General features: G+C 33.9%; 1 protein-coding gene across 1 annotated transcript in view; it reads left to right on the forward strand.

Annotated features, from left to right (window-relative positions):
* LOC123270392 (protein pangolin, isoforms A/H/I/S-like) overlaps positions 1–15,584 on the forward strand; it is a 29,815-nt gene that overhangs the window by 4,968 nt on the left and 9,263 nt on the right. The window contains exon 3 of the mRNA XM_044736425.1: positions 8,601–8,704. Within this exon, the coding sequence (XP_044592360.1) occupies positions 8,601–8,704 (104 nt within the window). The remainder of the gene's footprint in view (positions 1–8,600; positions 8,705–15,584) is intronic.

Here is a 15,584-nt window from a genome sequence, read left to right on the forward strand (position 1 = left end):
TTATTATACACATAAATGTTTTTTTTTGGGAACACAGGATGGATTATCTTTTTCTTTAAATTCACCTGATATTTTTTTCCCCTCGCTTCAATGATTATTTATTTATTTATTTATTTTTTTTTTTTTTTTTTCGTTGCTGATTTAATTTTTGTGGTATTTTTTTGGTAACGGACTCTAGTATGTACATGCTAGGGAAATAATTAATTATAGAATAGAGTTGTATCAGAAAATGGTGAATGGTTGACAGGAAATCAGGTTCCTGACCCATGGCAACACGTGCTCAACACGTGGGTCATTTAATTCACATCGTCACGCAATGTTACGACTCAAAAATACATGTATGTATAATAAATTATAAATTAAACGTTTATTTTTGTGCTAGGCGGGGAATTTAATAGACTAAAACGATTTGTTAATGTTAATTGAATAAAAATTTTCAATTATTGGTGATTAGAAAATGAAGGATGATTATTTATATTTATATTTTTGGGGCGTTGAGGGGTGTGGATGTCGACGAAAGTTTACCATACATTGTCATTGTCACATTATTAAGATAATTTTATGCCATAAGTTTGTTCTGAATAAAAAATACCGACAGGTCAATAGTTTAAAAGATACAGCTATTTAAAGACTCTGAGGTAATGCTTATTCAAACGATACACTTTTGGACGGCTGTATATAACCACAGAAAAAAAATTTTTTTATATCTATGTATGTATATATTCTATGAAATAATAAAAGAGTGAATCTCAAACAAGTTATCGTTAACTTTTTTTAGTAACTTTTTAATGTGACGATTTTAACATCTGCTGGTGGATTTGTCTGTAAAAAGTTAACCCCATTAGGTTTCCTAGTGATTCACATCCGCTTGAAATTAATCGATAATTTATAAAAATTTTAAGCGCAAAGCGAAAAAAAAATGTTGAACGTAAATTAGATAAAAATAACTTTAACACACTGAATGATTATTTGCAAAATTTATTGCTTACATTTATAATGGAGAGTTATTATTAAAAAAATTTAAGGGCATGTTAAATAATACAAAAAAATGAAACGAAAATATGATAAAAGTATCATTATCATGTTGAAAAAAAATTTATTGGTAGTAAGGATAAGAAGAAGATGATGAAGAAGAAGAAAGAAGCCAGAAGAGAATAAGAAGAAGAATAAGAGTTACCGATTGAGGGGCGTTGATAATTACAATCGGGTGTATATATGTATATATGTATGTTACAAGAAAGGGAGGATGATTATGATTATATAAAGGATATATTATGGTTAGGCAGAAAAGAAGATGACTCGAGTGAAAAGGATAAATGCTTATAGTATATGTGTTAAGAGAAAATAAAAATAATAATGATAAGCAATAAAAAAATATTTTGAGGCAACAGAAAGAGAGAGAAAATCGGGGTAAAAATGAATGGAGACGAAGAAATACATATTGGGAATGAGAATGAAAGGCAAGAGACTGGAATATAAGAAGAAGAATAAGAATAAGAAGGAATGGCAGCAGCAACTGCGGTATCGGCCGAGGTTAGCAATCTGTGTAGTGTTTTACGACAACTATAAATATGGCCATAAAGCTCTTTGTTTAGAGCAAGTCCGGCGTTTGAGTCTTTCCGAGGATATTTTGCTGAATATTATTTTGGACACTTTTATAAAAGAAAATTTTTTATTAAAAATTCATTTTTTAAGTATTATTTGCTCATGATTCTTAGTGTAAAAACGTGTCTGGACTATTCAAAACTTTTTTGATAAATTTTATAGCCTAGTTTAAACTTTATCGTTATTTTTTATGAGCCTTAATATATTCCACTTTATTCAATAAAATGTTTGTGTCGGAAAATATTTAATATTCTTCCATTATTGAAAATTACTCTAAATTCATTGGTTATTCTAAAATATTATTCTTTTGAATAATATATCACAATAAAAGTCGTTTTATTATAAAGAAATGAAACTTTTGTGAAGCGACTTTAAATTCAAGGTTTCATCTGAACTTTATTTTTATTTATTTATTTATTTATCAAAATTTTAGACCCTGAAGCCTTAGCTCCCTAAGGGCCTTACATATAAATTAATACATAGTAATAATAAAAGTTATTAACAGTAATGGAAATGATAATAATGAAGTAAAAATAAATAACGTTGTCTCAAAGCAAAGTCCATCAAAGTAATTAATTTAACATTTAATGCTTCTAGATCATAAAACAAAAGAGATGAAAAAAATATAAATTTAAATATAAATAATTAGTAATTTGAACAGTTATGCAATGACGATTATATAACATCTTTATCGACAAAAAACTTGTAACACTTTGATCGAAATTCATTGTAATCAGTAATCATCACAATCTCCTCCGGTAACTGGTTCCACACCCTGACTGCCGTGATAATAAATGAGTTGTCGAATGTTGATCTTTATGTATACTAAGATATTCCAAAACTTCACTTTCTTTTTCAACTGACTTCTTTTCTTAATTATAACTTGGAAAAAAATTCTCAAGTCTAAAGAAAAAAAAAATTCCTATATCTTAATTTGTTTTGAAAAAACGGCCACGAGATACCTCGGGTATTTAAACCCATGTTTTCCTTTAAGTAAAGAAAAAAAATATGTTTCCTAAAAACCAGACCCTAAAACACTTACAAATAAAACTAATCTTTCCACAATCTCCAAAAATAAAATATGTAGTAAAAATTGAAGAAAAGAACAAGTCATCAATTTTAATCTTAGAATCTTGGACATGGAATATTTTCCACTCCAAATTTATATTTTCATACATACACAACTTTGTCCATATATTTTCGGCCCTTTTACGGTAAATTGCCTGGATTATAATTTTTTTTTTAAATTTAAAGAGGCTTTAACATAAGAATAAGAATACGAGACGTTTATGGAAAAGGAAGCGTACAAATAAATAAAAAAAATCTCCAAGAAACGATTGGGTACATAATAAATAAATATATAAAGAGATATATGTACAAAGTATACAGTATAAATACTTATAAGAAGTTGAGTTAACTAGGACTAAATATGGTAGCTCCACCCGGTCTCGATAAATAATTGTATCTTGTAAAAGAAGCGGGACTAGGTAACCGAGGATTTATATGGGCGTAACCGACGGGACTCGACACTTGCTCTCATGTGCACTCCACACATGATCTTCTCGGTCGGTGTTCTTTGTGCTAAGAACCACATCAGACAAGTGTAGGAGCAAGTCTGCTGCATAGAAAAAAATTTCCATGAATACCACGAAAGATCGCGGAAATTTGAGTGGAAAAACCTGATGGACCATCAATAAATGATTCACCAATAAACTATGAAACTTTGGCATTATCATCGATTTGGGTTTGAGTATTTATCGTCCAGTTATCCTTGCGATAAACTCTACCGGTCGCACAGGATTGTCCACGGGTGTCAAACTTATCGCCTGAGCCTGGATCCTCGAATGGAGCCAGAAGACTCAAGAAAGACCGGTTATAGTTATAGGTAGTGTGTCAGTGTTTAGCTGTGGTTGTCTTGCAGTACAACAGCGACGTCTTTAAAGAATGCAGTATTGCGGTATGACGAGGATAAATATGAGAAAGGAGTAGTGTGGGCGAAGGTACTTCCAGTGGGTTACACCCTTCCAAGTTGTTGTACAAGTCCTTTATTTTATTTGTGCCCCAATCCAACTGAACCGAGACTTCTTGTGTACTTCTTTCGTGTCCTTGTCCATCATATTCTTTCTGCGGTGCAGAAGCGAATTCTCACTCTTACTCTCACTGGCAGCACTTCCACTCCTACAATACTGGCACACCAGACCCCTTTGATTACTTTACCTTTACTTACTTGATCCTGGGTATCCCCGAGGCCACGAACTCAACTCCGACACCTCGTGGCCTTGCGGCGTTGCCGCTTCAGATTTCGCACTGCCGTTAAGTTCGGGGACGATTTTTTACTCACTGTTAAGATTTTTGTTTATAAATTTTATTATCGGGTGTGTATGTACTGGATAATTTTTGTTATTTTATTAAACAAAGATAATTGTATATATGCAGAATGAATTTGCAAGCGGATGTATGCAGTTTTGGACACGCTTCCGGTTTAAAAAGTGAGAATGAGTAAAAAAAAGGTCGTTGGACCGAAAATATCGTCTACACGTGTGCTAACTTTAAGCTCGGCTTTAAAACTTGTACGATAAATTCTTTACTTCGTTTATTTCTTCCTGGAAATAATCGCGAGCACGACTAAACAGCCCAAGAAACCTTTTTTGTTGAGATTTTATTTATTTTAGCACACAACTGCCATTGTTGCCTCGGGAAAATATTAATCCGAGTATAGAGAATTTTTTTCGAGAAAAATCTTGAAGCTGTCTTGAAACTAGAGTTTAAATATCTGACTCAAGGATAAAAGACTTACTTTTTTGGTATCTTTAATATTTTGGAAATTTAAATTCAAAATTATAAAAAAAAATTAATTCTTTTCAACTGACATACGGAGATGCTAGCTCAAATTTCTTTTCATCGAAGATTAGACCCCAATTTCATAAATAATTACCGATGTTTTAACTCAAAAATGACTCAGCAAAATCGTAAGTCTAAACGTATGATTTGTTAAGCAAAATATGACATTAACGCGGTCCTTTCTCGTATTTCTTGTCATAGTATTATCACACAAACTTATCTTTTATTAAACATTAACATTCATTGTACATATCTTACAAGAGAAAAATGAAAACTTAACTTTTATCTCCACTCATGCTTAACCTTATCTTGCTTGACTTATTTATTTTTTTTTGTTTTTTAAGTTTCATTAAACACTTTTAACCCCTGCATACTAGGCATAACGTGCCTCAACCACGACAAATTCGCTTAACATCTCAGTACGTTGACCAGAACGAATGAGCACGTTTCGTTGGAAATTTCACGATAATTTAATGCTATGTTGTCTTTGTTCCAACATTTGTTTTCAAGTTGAAAAACTTTTTTGGTTCAACTTGATCCGTTCGGACTCAATGTAATGACCTCTTAGTATTGCAAACGCGTAAACCCACAAAAAAGATAGATGAAAAGTAAATAGATGTATAATGAAAATTGAAATTCGTTCGGGCATTTTTCGGACACTTAAAAATACGTTCCGGATCGTCTAAAAGAAAAATAAAAGAAGTGTTGCCGAATGTAAAGAGATAAAAAATGCTTTTGACAAATCGGCAAAGGGATTGAATGAACTTAAGGCACAAAAGACGATGAAAACATTGAATTTTAGTATAAAACACCGATTTACCGACGATTTCTCGGTAAATTTTTACGGGTGATATTTAACTATGGAAAATGCCGTGACTAAAAGCAGTTACACTTGTTGCTGTTGGTTCTTCGTCTCGGGGGGACTGAATATTCAGGGATCCTGAATGTTACAAAACATTAAAATAGGCTAACACTAAAAATTCCACACAGAATTCATTGGTACGTCCGTTATACTTTCCTGTAGATTTTCTTATTCTTTACTCGGACAAAATAACACTACATCGAGAGAAAATATGCCAGGATAAAGGTAAAGAATGAGATGGAGAATTGCATGGATAAAAAAGACCTCCCGTGTCGGGGCCCATGAGACCGGATACGAGTACGTATTTTCTATTGACACCGAGCGCAAAAACTCAAGGCAAAGGCTCCGGCCCATCTATGTCATCGTTTCTTTTTTATATTACTTATAAACATATATATCTATGTATGTATATATGTATGTGTTGTATACACTTTCAGGGTTAGGAATCTGTGCGGTCCTCTGCTCCCGTGGGGATACACTAATCCCTGACCTTTTTCCTTTTTTCATTTTCATCTTCATCTTCATCTGTATTCTCGAGGGAAAAACGGAAAAACTATGTAAAAACTACTGACTCATTCTCTCTTTCACTTTACCACTCATCTACTCAACATATTCGTTAACAGTTTTTTAGTTTCTTCTTTTTTAACGACTACTTTTTCATCTTACACTGAGCACCAGTTTCGACAAATTGACCGTTCAAATATTATTTCAAACATGTGTGTTATGTCAAATTAGTATAACGGATTTTATAAATTACTTTTTTTTTTTTTTTTATTTCAAGAGACTCACTTTCAGTAAACCATTAACAACCTGAATAATAGTCGGCTATTTATAAATTTTTGTATTATGCGTAAATCGTTACAATATAGGCAATAATTGGTTACAAAGTGAATAAAATGATCCGTTACATTAACAAGTACCACAATAACCGCTAGATGGCGAAAAATTTTCGTATGGAAACCGCAAGCTAAATTGAATATAAATCTCAACTCATTCAAATAAACAAACAAGGAACAGGAAAAAAAATAGACAGAACGTTAAATTTGAGAACCGCCGGGCGTTTTGTGATGTCGGCAGGTCGGTAGGCCAGGTTATCCAGTTGATGGACCAGAGCTAATCTAAAAATCGCCGGAACTTCACAATTATAGTAATTTACCAGCCGACAACAAGCTACACATAAGTCAGCCTCACGATCGTATTAACACACTTTTCACTTTTATAAACCTTTTTTTATTTTATGATAATATATTATTTATCCTATTGTATAATTTATCATTATCATTATCATTGTTAGTTTATTCAGTCACTCTAACCTCTTCTCTTCAGCCGGAATTGTCAAAAAGTTTTAAATTCTCACAGCAGCATATAATTAAACAATAAAGAAAGATAAATATCGGTGACGGGTGAACTAGTTGACTTATTAACCCAACTTTAAATAGTAAACAAAGTTGAATATCTTAAGAGAGATCGAAAGTTTCAAACTTGTAGTTTGACAGACTTAGACTTGTGTTATATGTTTGTTGGACTACTAAGCGCTCCCAAAACGATAAGTATATGCATAGTATGCAGGAAAGGAGGGTGAGGGGGTGTTGCGGTGCAAGGGTGTAAGATGTACGATGGATATAATACTCCCATACCAATATATAAATATATATTGGTAATAAATTCGGAGATTGTAAGGCGTGTGGCGCACATGTGCGTTGAGATAACCGCGCGAGCGTCGTTCAGATGCGCGCGCTTCTATTTCTTTCTTGTCATGTGTTGTATGTATATTTCTTCTGATACATGTGTACGTAAGTTTGTATTTCACAGGCGCGCCGGCGTCGTCGTCCATTTTGGCTGATAGGCATACGATAATATTGGAGATTATATTTTTATTTGGTCTTCAAGTATTTATACTTTATACGGCATTCAATCATGCTATTTATAAATTACAATATAAATTTTTTTCATTTTTAAATTATTCTTTTTGAGGACTTGGATCTTTACTAGCCCAGGCTTCTTTTTATTAAGATTTAATTATGTATTTATGTATTTACTCCCCTTTAATCGTTTTTGTTACATAAATTGCAGCTCCATGTGCCATTAAACGTTTTACGACACTATTATAGAATTGATGTAGATGAAATTTTTATCTGTAGGCTAGTTACAGCATTGGTTTACAGTTTAAAAACTTTTTTGATCCTAATCTTGTTCAAGCTTATTTGTTTTCTGATTGATTTTATGGTAATACTGTCGATACTGCAAGTGTCAAATGTAAAATTACAAATTTTTGTTTGATTTGAGTTGTAGATGTACCAATGTAACATCGCGTTAGAGAAAAAGAGACAAAAATAACTTCTCGTAGCTCTTAACACGGAGAGAAAAATATTGCCTGAATGACGATTCAATCAACCTTCAAATAACGTTTCGTCAGAATAACGATTCAGTTATCTGCCTTAAAGATTCATTTATTTTATTTGAACATAAAACGAATAGTTCTCGTAAACTTACACATTTTTTTTTCTTACAGACAACTGTTCTGTCAATGTAAAGATCCGTAAATCTAAATTAGCTATACGATGGATCGCCATCAGCTAGAAGTTCGTGAAGTTAGCACAATTCTGCCTCTTACAAAGATTTTTATTTCTGAGGTTACTATTACGTTAATTCAGGGTTACAAATTGATAAATTAAAAAATTTTATCTCTCTTGTGTAGAATAAAATTAATAATTACAATTATCACTTGAATTATCCATTAATAAAATTAAAAATTTTGACCCATTAATAATTAAATCTTTGATTAATTATTAATTCCTTTAAAAATAAGTTATTTAATTTCATTTATTTTTTCCTATTGTTAAACTTTTCTTCAGGTTTTTTTTGTTATTTGAATTTATACAAAAAATTTACAAAATTACTTTGTTCAATACTAAGTTCTTTCAAAAATAAATATTCCTTGAAATTTAATTTTTGAATACCTTGCAAATTTAATTAAAAAAATTATTACTTATTTGTAAAATGCACAAAATTAAATTATAAACACTACAATTTTTTTTAAAATAATGAATTCATTATATTTTCTATTAAATAAGTATTTTTTCCGCAAACTTAACTTGACAATAAAATTTATTAATAATAATGATAAAAATATTTCTAAAAAAATTTATTACACTTGAATTACAAAAATATAAAATATTTTATTAAATTTTGAACGGCAATTCTACAACTGACAATACTATCTTCAGCGATTTTTTTATCCAGCATTTATTCTAAATGATGATAAATGAATAAAAATATGAAATGTTTTCAGGAAAAGTGGACCCGACGCCTCACACCTCATCGTTCAACATGGGTTATCTCGTGTCACCATACCCCTACCCGAATGGAGCCGGCGGACCTATTCCTGTCTCAATGGTAAGTTATCATTATCAATAATTTAATTTATTTCGTAACTTAATACATATGAGTAGATAAATAAACAGTTTCCACGCGCTGGGAATTGATAAAAATTGTATATAATATTATATTATAAAAAATAAAGTCAAAGATCACATGGAACGTAAAAAGTAAACAAACAAAAAATTTGTTTACTGAACGCGACAGTGTTGATAGGGTCCCGCGAAGTGATGAAATCAAGAGGTCTCTTGCACTAGCACCGTGATCAATGAAATTTTCCGGTGGATTCGCATGCCTGCGTTCCAATGAGTGCAACTGAGAGAGAGGGTGCGTGTGTTAGCTCGATGCAACTTGCGTACTCTATACTCTCAACACATATTCTAGTATACTCATACTCACACACACTGACATCCCGCGAAAATTGATTCGCGTGTGCGCGCACGAGGTGGTCACAGCGGCTTTCAAAAGGCGCTAATTTAACTGCGGTGAAGTATACACTAGGCTAAATACTCACTAAAATTCCCTCGATTTTAACGTTTAAGAGAGCGTGATAATAATTAAACAAAGTAGTAATTTTCTGGTGCGCTCTGCTTTACCGATTACTCTCGAACGGATATAGAGAAACAGCCACGATAAGAAGGAAAAAAGAATAAGAAAAAGTAACGTTGGTCACGACACCAAGTGCTTTTTTTAATCTATTCTCCATTCCATTTCTTATTCTCCGGATCGGACTTAGCTTCAGCCTCGAATTTACCTACTCCAAACTCCATACTACCCGAGGCACTCATCTTCTACCGTGTCATTATGTCGTTATTTCCGACAACGAGCGTGTCTCATCGAGAACCTACCTACGCTTCTATATTCCTTTCCATCGCCTCCTTCTTTTTTTTTACTCAGCAACATGTGTTGAGGTGTTTTGTATATACCAAAAATCATTTTTTATTATCCATATATCCTTCCCAATCCTTCCCTTAGCTTCTCTAATCTAAATTATTATTCCGTGTTTTTTTTTTATTCATTATCATTATACCCCTTTAGCATAATCATAATGGTGGTAAGGTAATTAACAAAAAATAGTCCCACGATTGGTAAATACCAGTGAAACCCAAAACCTCATTTAAAAACAGAAAAAAGTTTTTAACAAACACTGCCAACAAGGCGAGGTTTAATTCAAAACAATACAATAGTGGGCATGGCCGAAGCTAGGTACGAAAGCAACATGCTCATGCTCGTATGCCCATAGTACTAAGAATCTCCGATACTGGCGGTGGCGTGGCAAGCAGTCATGCTCTTATAATGGTACACGATACCTCTTTGTCTTCTCCACGCATACATCCCAGTATGTCCTCATATACTATATACTAAGCAACTAAAAACGGAAGAGATGGCATTGTCCCCATTTTAAACCACTGTTCACGTCCCCACACATGAGGAGCTGGGGTCCAAGCTGTGCAATCTCTCGATCTAAGATGCCTTTCTCTCTCTTCCACGTATATGAATTACATCCATACTCTACGTTCGTATGAATAATAAAGTAAAAAATCCTCCTCATATGTAATTTAATGTGGATTCCATTGGGTATTTCCTCACTGGAATACCGCTAATTGTTCGCCAATGACCAGATATTTTATTTAACCGCGTGGGAGAGTCTGTCAGCAGTGTTTCAAGGCCTCCAGAAACGAAACGATCAAACTCAACACCCACGTAGGTCGTTAACACGTCAGGTTTCTATTTTACCCACCAACTAAAGACTGAAACCAATACAATAAACGTAGTTATTATTTTTATTGTACGTGTTTTTAGTGGCCACGTAACGCCTTAGGAATTCGTCTTTTGAGAAAGCAAACCACTAGATTTTCCGGTTGTGCCGTCCGTGTCTCCATAAATTTGCTAATGGCCACCTAAGATGTGGATGATATCGTATAGTCTTGAGCCAGGCTGGTATTGTTGTAGATATTATTTATGTTTGTTTTATCGAAGTACGTAAACAAGGATGAGGATTATAAGAGCAGCCGATCTAAGTAGCCGACAGCCGTCTACGGTTGTCATGATCCACGTTTTTATTAGCTGGGCAAGTTGTACCTTTGGAATCTCGCGAAAGCCTGCAACCCGTCTCATTACTTCGATGTACTGGCTGTATATGTGTACAATACAAGGCAAAGGCACGTACGCAGAAGAAGATAAGCGAAGAAAAGAACAGAAGAGGGAAGACTAAAGACGTGTCTCAAGTGATAGCTATGAATCGTTAATAGTGAGCTGCACTGTTAAACTGGTCTGACAATTTCACGCTTACGGGTCCATCTTTACTTGATCCAAGATTTAATGTTCAATGTTTTATGTTGTCCCAAATTTTTGTATTTATTTTTACTTGTTCTGACTCGAACACGGAAAATAATGGAAGGGTAGTTGTACAGTTGTAGTCCGGCAGGTAACACACATCAGGCAGTCTGATGGAAAGTTTCACCGGCAACACCCCCATTGAGTGTAGGCAATATAAGGACCTTTGTGGGATAAATGGAATAGAATAAATGTTTGAAACCCGTAATATTTTTAAGAATGCCCAGAACTAACTGAACAGCCTACAAACGTGGCTCATGAATAGACCGAAAGGAAAATAAAATTTCAAAAAGTTCTTAAAAAAGCATAAGTATCCTTAGCCTAGAAACGAGTCTCAATCTTTTTTTCCTTTTTTTGTTGGCATCGTCTCAGCGCATAACTCAACTTTTGAGTCCTTCTTATTCTCGTTAAAGTGTTCTCGGGGAATGTCGAGGGCGCAGTTTGAGATAATAATATGAAAGATTGGTCCACGCACCTTTTTACCTTAATTTTAAATGCCTCGTTTCATTTTTTAATGGCCATGTCCCATGACGTAATTGGAAGGCATGATTGAAGGAAAATTGAGTCTAATGATGTACTAAAGTGACTGATATTAACAATATTTAAAAAAAAAATTATCATGAATTGTCACAAGTTGATACAGGGAATATCATTAAAAATAATTCTCGAGGTTCTCACCCGCAGATACGTCAAGAAATAATTTAAAAAATGTTGTTTAGATTTATTTATATGTAATTTCGAAGGTGTCCATTTATGTGTAGCTTAACTGATCAAAATAGTCCAGGTATATAGCCCGGGCTTGGACGCTGTGGAAAATAATGGTACAAATAAAAAACCACAAAAACCTTTTTTATATCAGGCGTAGGTTGAAAATGATAATTTTAACACGAATGACACGAGAAATTTTAAAGCGTGGGAGTAAATTATCATTTTTAACAATTTAAATTTTAATGATAAATAAAAAAAACCGACATTTATATTCTCACGTGTTGTACACCTGTACAATATAATAATTGTATTCAAAAGCGTATTCATCACTGGGCATTGAAATATTCTTAATTCATAGATCGCCCGGGTCCCAATAAATGAAAAGAGACAGGTATGCTCACACTCACACATGTTCATCACACATGGACATATGTATTCGATCTATATATACTTGGCGCGAGACACCAAACGCGAAACACGTTTATTCTGAGTAAGTATCTGAATAAAGAAAAAATAAGAGGTTATTTGTTGGTTATTGAGCTTTATGGGAAGTATGGAGTTTAGTTTTGTTTGGACAAACGTAAACGAGGAATTGACTTAATATCAACACATATATGGGGAAGGAATGGGTGATTGTGGGCGATGAGAGGGGCGTGTCTTTACTCGTATCGTATCGGTGTAATAGCCAGTAAACGGTGCTATTATATATTATACATATATTACCTATATACGTTTAAAGAGTACGGTGGCTAAAAATATGTGACGTCATTTTTTATAACTCCGACCACACCCGGGTGATAAAAAAATTAACGTGTATAAATTGATCAGATTCGTTTCACTAAAGTTGTTGTTATTATGTTCTTTTCATTTATTTACTGCCGATTTAACACACGCATTGTAAAAATTAACGCTATAAAACATTTGTTTTTATACGACCCAAACAATCTTGTCTTGACTCTGCATTCGAATAAACTCCCGTTGGTCAGTAAACAAAACTTCAACTTTTTTAACCAGAGAAGAAATTTGGTGTAATGAAAAAAGTGATTTGTAGAAACTTTAGGTAAAAATTTTTTTTTCTCTAAGGTTATTGGAATTTATTGACACTCGGATTCGCACCGATAGATCTTGAATAAATTTAGACATTTATTTAAAACATTTAATTAGCTCAGCAAACTGATGACAAGATTACAAAAAAGCTGTCAAGCACGCGATGTTAAAAATTCAATTTCAGAAAACACCAATCGATAGATTTCAACAAAAGATCTTAAAATGGACATAAACTAAATCGGCGAATAAATATTTATGATGTGATATAATTTATTTAAACGGGCTTTTTTATTATTTAATTCTTGGGCTGGTCTCAAGTCCTTAGTCTTTAGTTCTAGTGATTTAATATAATCCTTGGCTGCGGTTTGTGACCGTTTACGGTTCTCTAGCTCCCGTGTTCACTCGGCTCGAGACGAACGGAACTAACCAAGATTTTCCTCGATCGATAAAGCTCCAGATCGGTTTTATTCCACTCTCGCACCGGTTCTGTCTTCTGCTGCTGGGTAATACAACATCTACCATACAGCATATAGGATGCCTACTAATATTATACTCGTTACTCTTATTTTATTATTTTACTCTTTCGTATCGGACGTTCCTTGCGAGCCGATATTCCTGGCGATGGAGATGAACAAGAATAAGTATATAACTATAGGACTTGAATAACATCAAGAGCAAAAGTACTTTTCGTTTTACTAAGAGCAAGAAGAATAAAAGTCTAAATAAAAACACCAGGAATAAAAATTGACGTCCACATACACACGTTGCAGGCAGTAATTGAGCTCTTGGCGTATTCAATGGCGTCTTTTTCACTGCGTACGCAACTTTTAAAAGAAGAATAAGAGTCAAAAAGAATAAGAAAAAACGGAGATGAAGAAAAAGAAGAAGCTGAGGGAGTCTGTCCATGACTACCAGTAACCAGAAGACGCCGCGATGCGCGACACTACAATAAAGTCGATGACGAGTGACGACAATACTGGCTTAGTATAATTTCAAAGTTAATTAATAGAAGGGGTTCACTTGCCAATACTTATGAGTCCCCTCTTACAGGTATACCCTACTGACAAAGGATTCAACAAAAAGGGTTGCGTGGGACACGCAAATCATTCCCAAATGTCGGTTTAATTTTATTCAAAATTTATTAATGCAAGTGCCCTAAATGTCGATTAATTATAAAACACACCGGTTTTACTTCTGTCGTTACGTTACTTTTAACTCCTTTGCAATAACTCTCTGCATTACGTATTCATCAAAAGAAATCCATTTTATATTATTCAACAAAGGGTATAATTCCACGCTACCAATATTTTTCGCTTCTATCAAAACCCGACAATGGAAACTTTGCATGACGGTTTTCTTTTTCGGACTCGTGGAACCAAGTTACAAGATTCACAAGGAACAAGCCAAAACTAAAGCTAAAGACAAAGAAAAAAAGGAATAAACGACCACCATCTGTGGGTATATATAAAAACAATGAAAATTCACCACCTGCCATTTCTTCTTTCTCTGTAATTACAATGAAATTATGTTTGCTACGCTAAAAACATCCCATTACAAGTTACATTAAACTAGCTTTAAGATAAGTTATTTAAAAGCTGCTTACACTTTGCACGAGCTGTTAAAACTTTGATAATTATGGCGCAGTTAATTACCCTATTACGAGCGATAAGCTTCGTATTTGTTAATTTATTGGTGGTTTTGGTGAAACATAGGAATTCCTGAAATATTTTTAGTATTCATCGATAATTATGTTTTGGATCAAACCGACAGTAGTCAATTATTCCATCTATTAAATCAAAAGTATGCGCGGAAACCATGATTCGATTAACTGCTTTTGAGTGTTAAAGTACTGAAGATTGCCAAAAACGGTAAATAGATCTCTTCCATTTTAAAAGGTGAAGTATCCGTGAATAGACACTGCCGTAATGAATGGGTAAAAATATATAAACAAGGTTGTCATTGTTATAACCGTTGTATAGGATCACTAGTGTTTCTCGTTTAAAATCGTTGGTACAAACTGGTAGCTGTGGTGATAGAGCTAACAGAGGTAGAGGTAGATGCAGATGCAGAGGTAGAAGTGGAGGTCCAGCCAGTAGCCAGTAGTGGTGAAGGTATTACTATATCCATAGTTCGGACGAGTAAAATAGAGATACTGTTAGCTCTTTGTGGCATAGTCCGCGGTTCTCGCAACAGTTGCCTCTTTGATACGTTCCACGGACCAATGGGTTCGCGCTTCATTTTTCACGTAACACCACCCTTGAATAATGCCTACCTACAATCGTGGCATCCTACTTGACTGCCGCTTACTACTCTCGTTTTCCTGTTGTATACATTATCTATTATGCCCTTCTACTTTGCCCTCTCTTTCTGTACTGTGCTGTACTGGTTCTGCGACCGCTAACACTGAGCTCCAACGTGGTAATTACTTTTTTTACCACGATATTTTTTCATCACTAAAGTGTTAATGTTATTTCCAGTGGCCTTGACGTTCTTTGTTTAAGCCTTTTTGTTTCTCCAACAGTAGATTCTCCGAATGTGTACGCAATAAATGAGGATAACAATAGTAATAGTAATGCTAATGATGAGGATCAGAATAATGATGATGATAAGGATAAGACGACTTTGAATCTGACTCTGACTCTTCAGGTACATTAGACAATTTTAACAAAAACTGTTTACGAGCGATATTAATCCTCAGTGATTGTAAGCTCGTTTGCACTTCGACTGCCTCGAAAAACAGAGACCTTGCTTAATAAGGATGAATTACACTGTATACAGTGCCGTGTGGGCATCAACAGTTAGTTAA

Source organism: Cotesia glomerata, linkage group LG8 (genome assembly GCF_020080835.1).
Source record: "Cotesia glomerata isolate CgM1 linkage group LG8, MPM_Cglom_v2.3, whole genome shotgun sequence".
NCBI lineage: Eukaryota > Metazoa > Arthropoda > Insecta > Hymenoptera > Braconidae > Cotesia > Cotesia glomerata.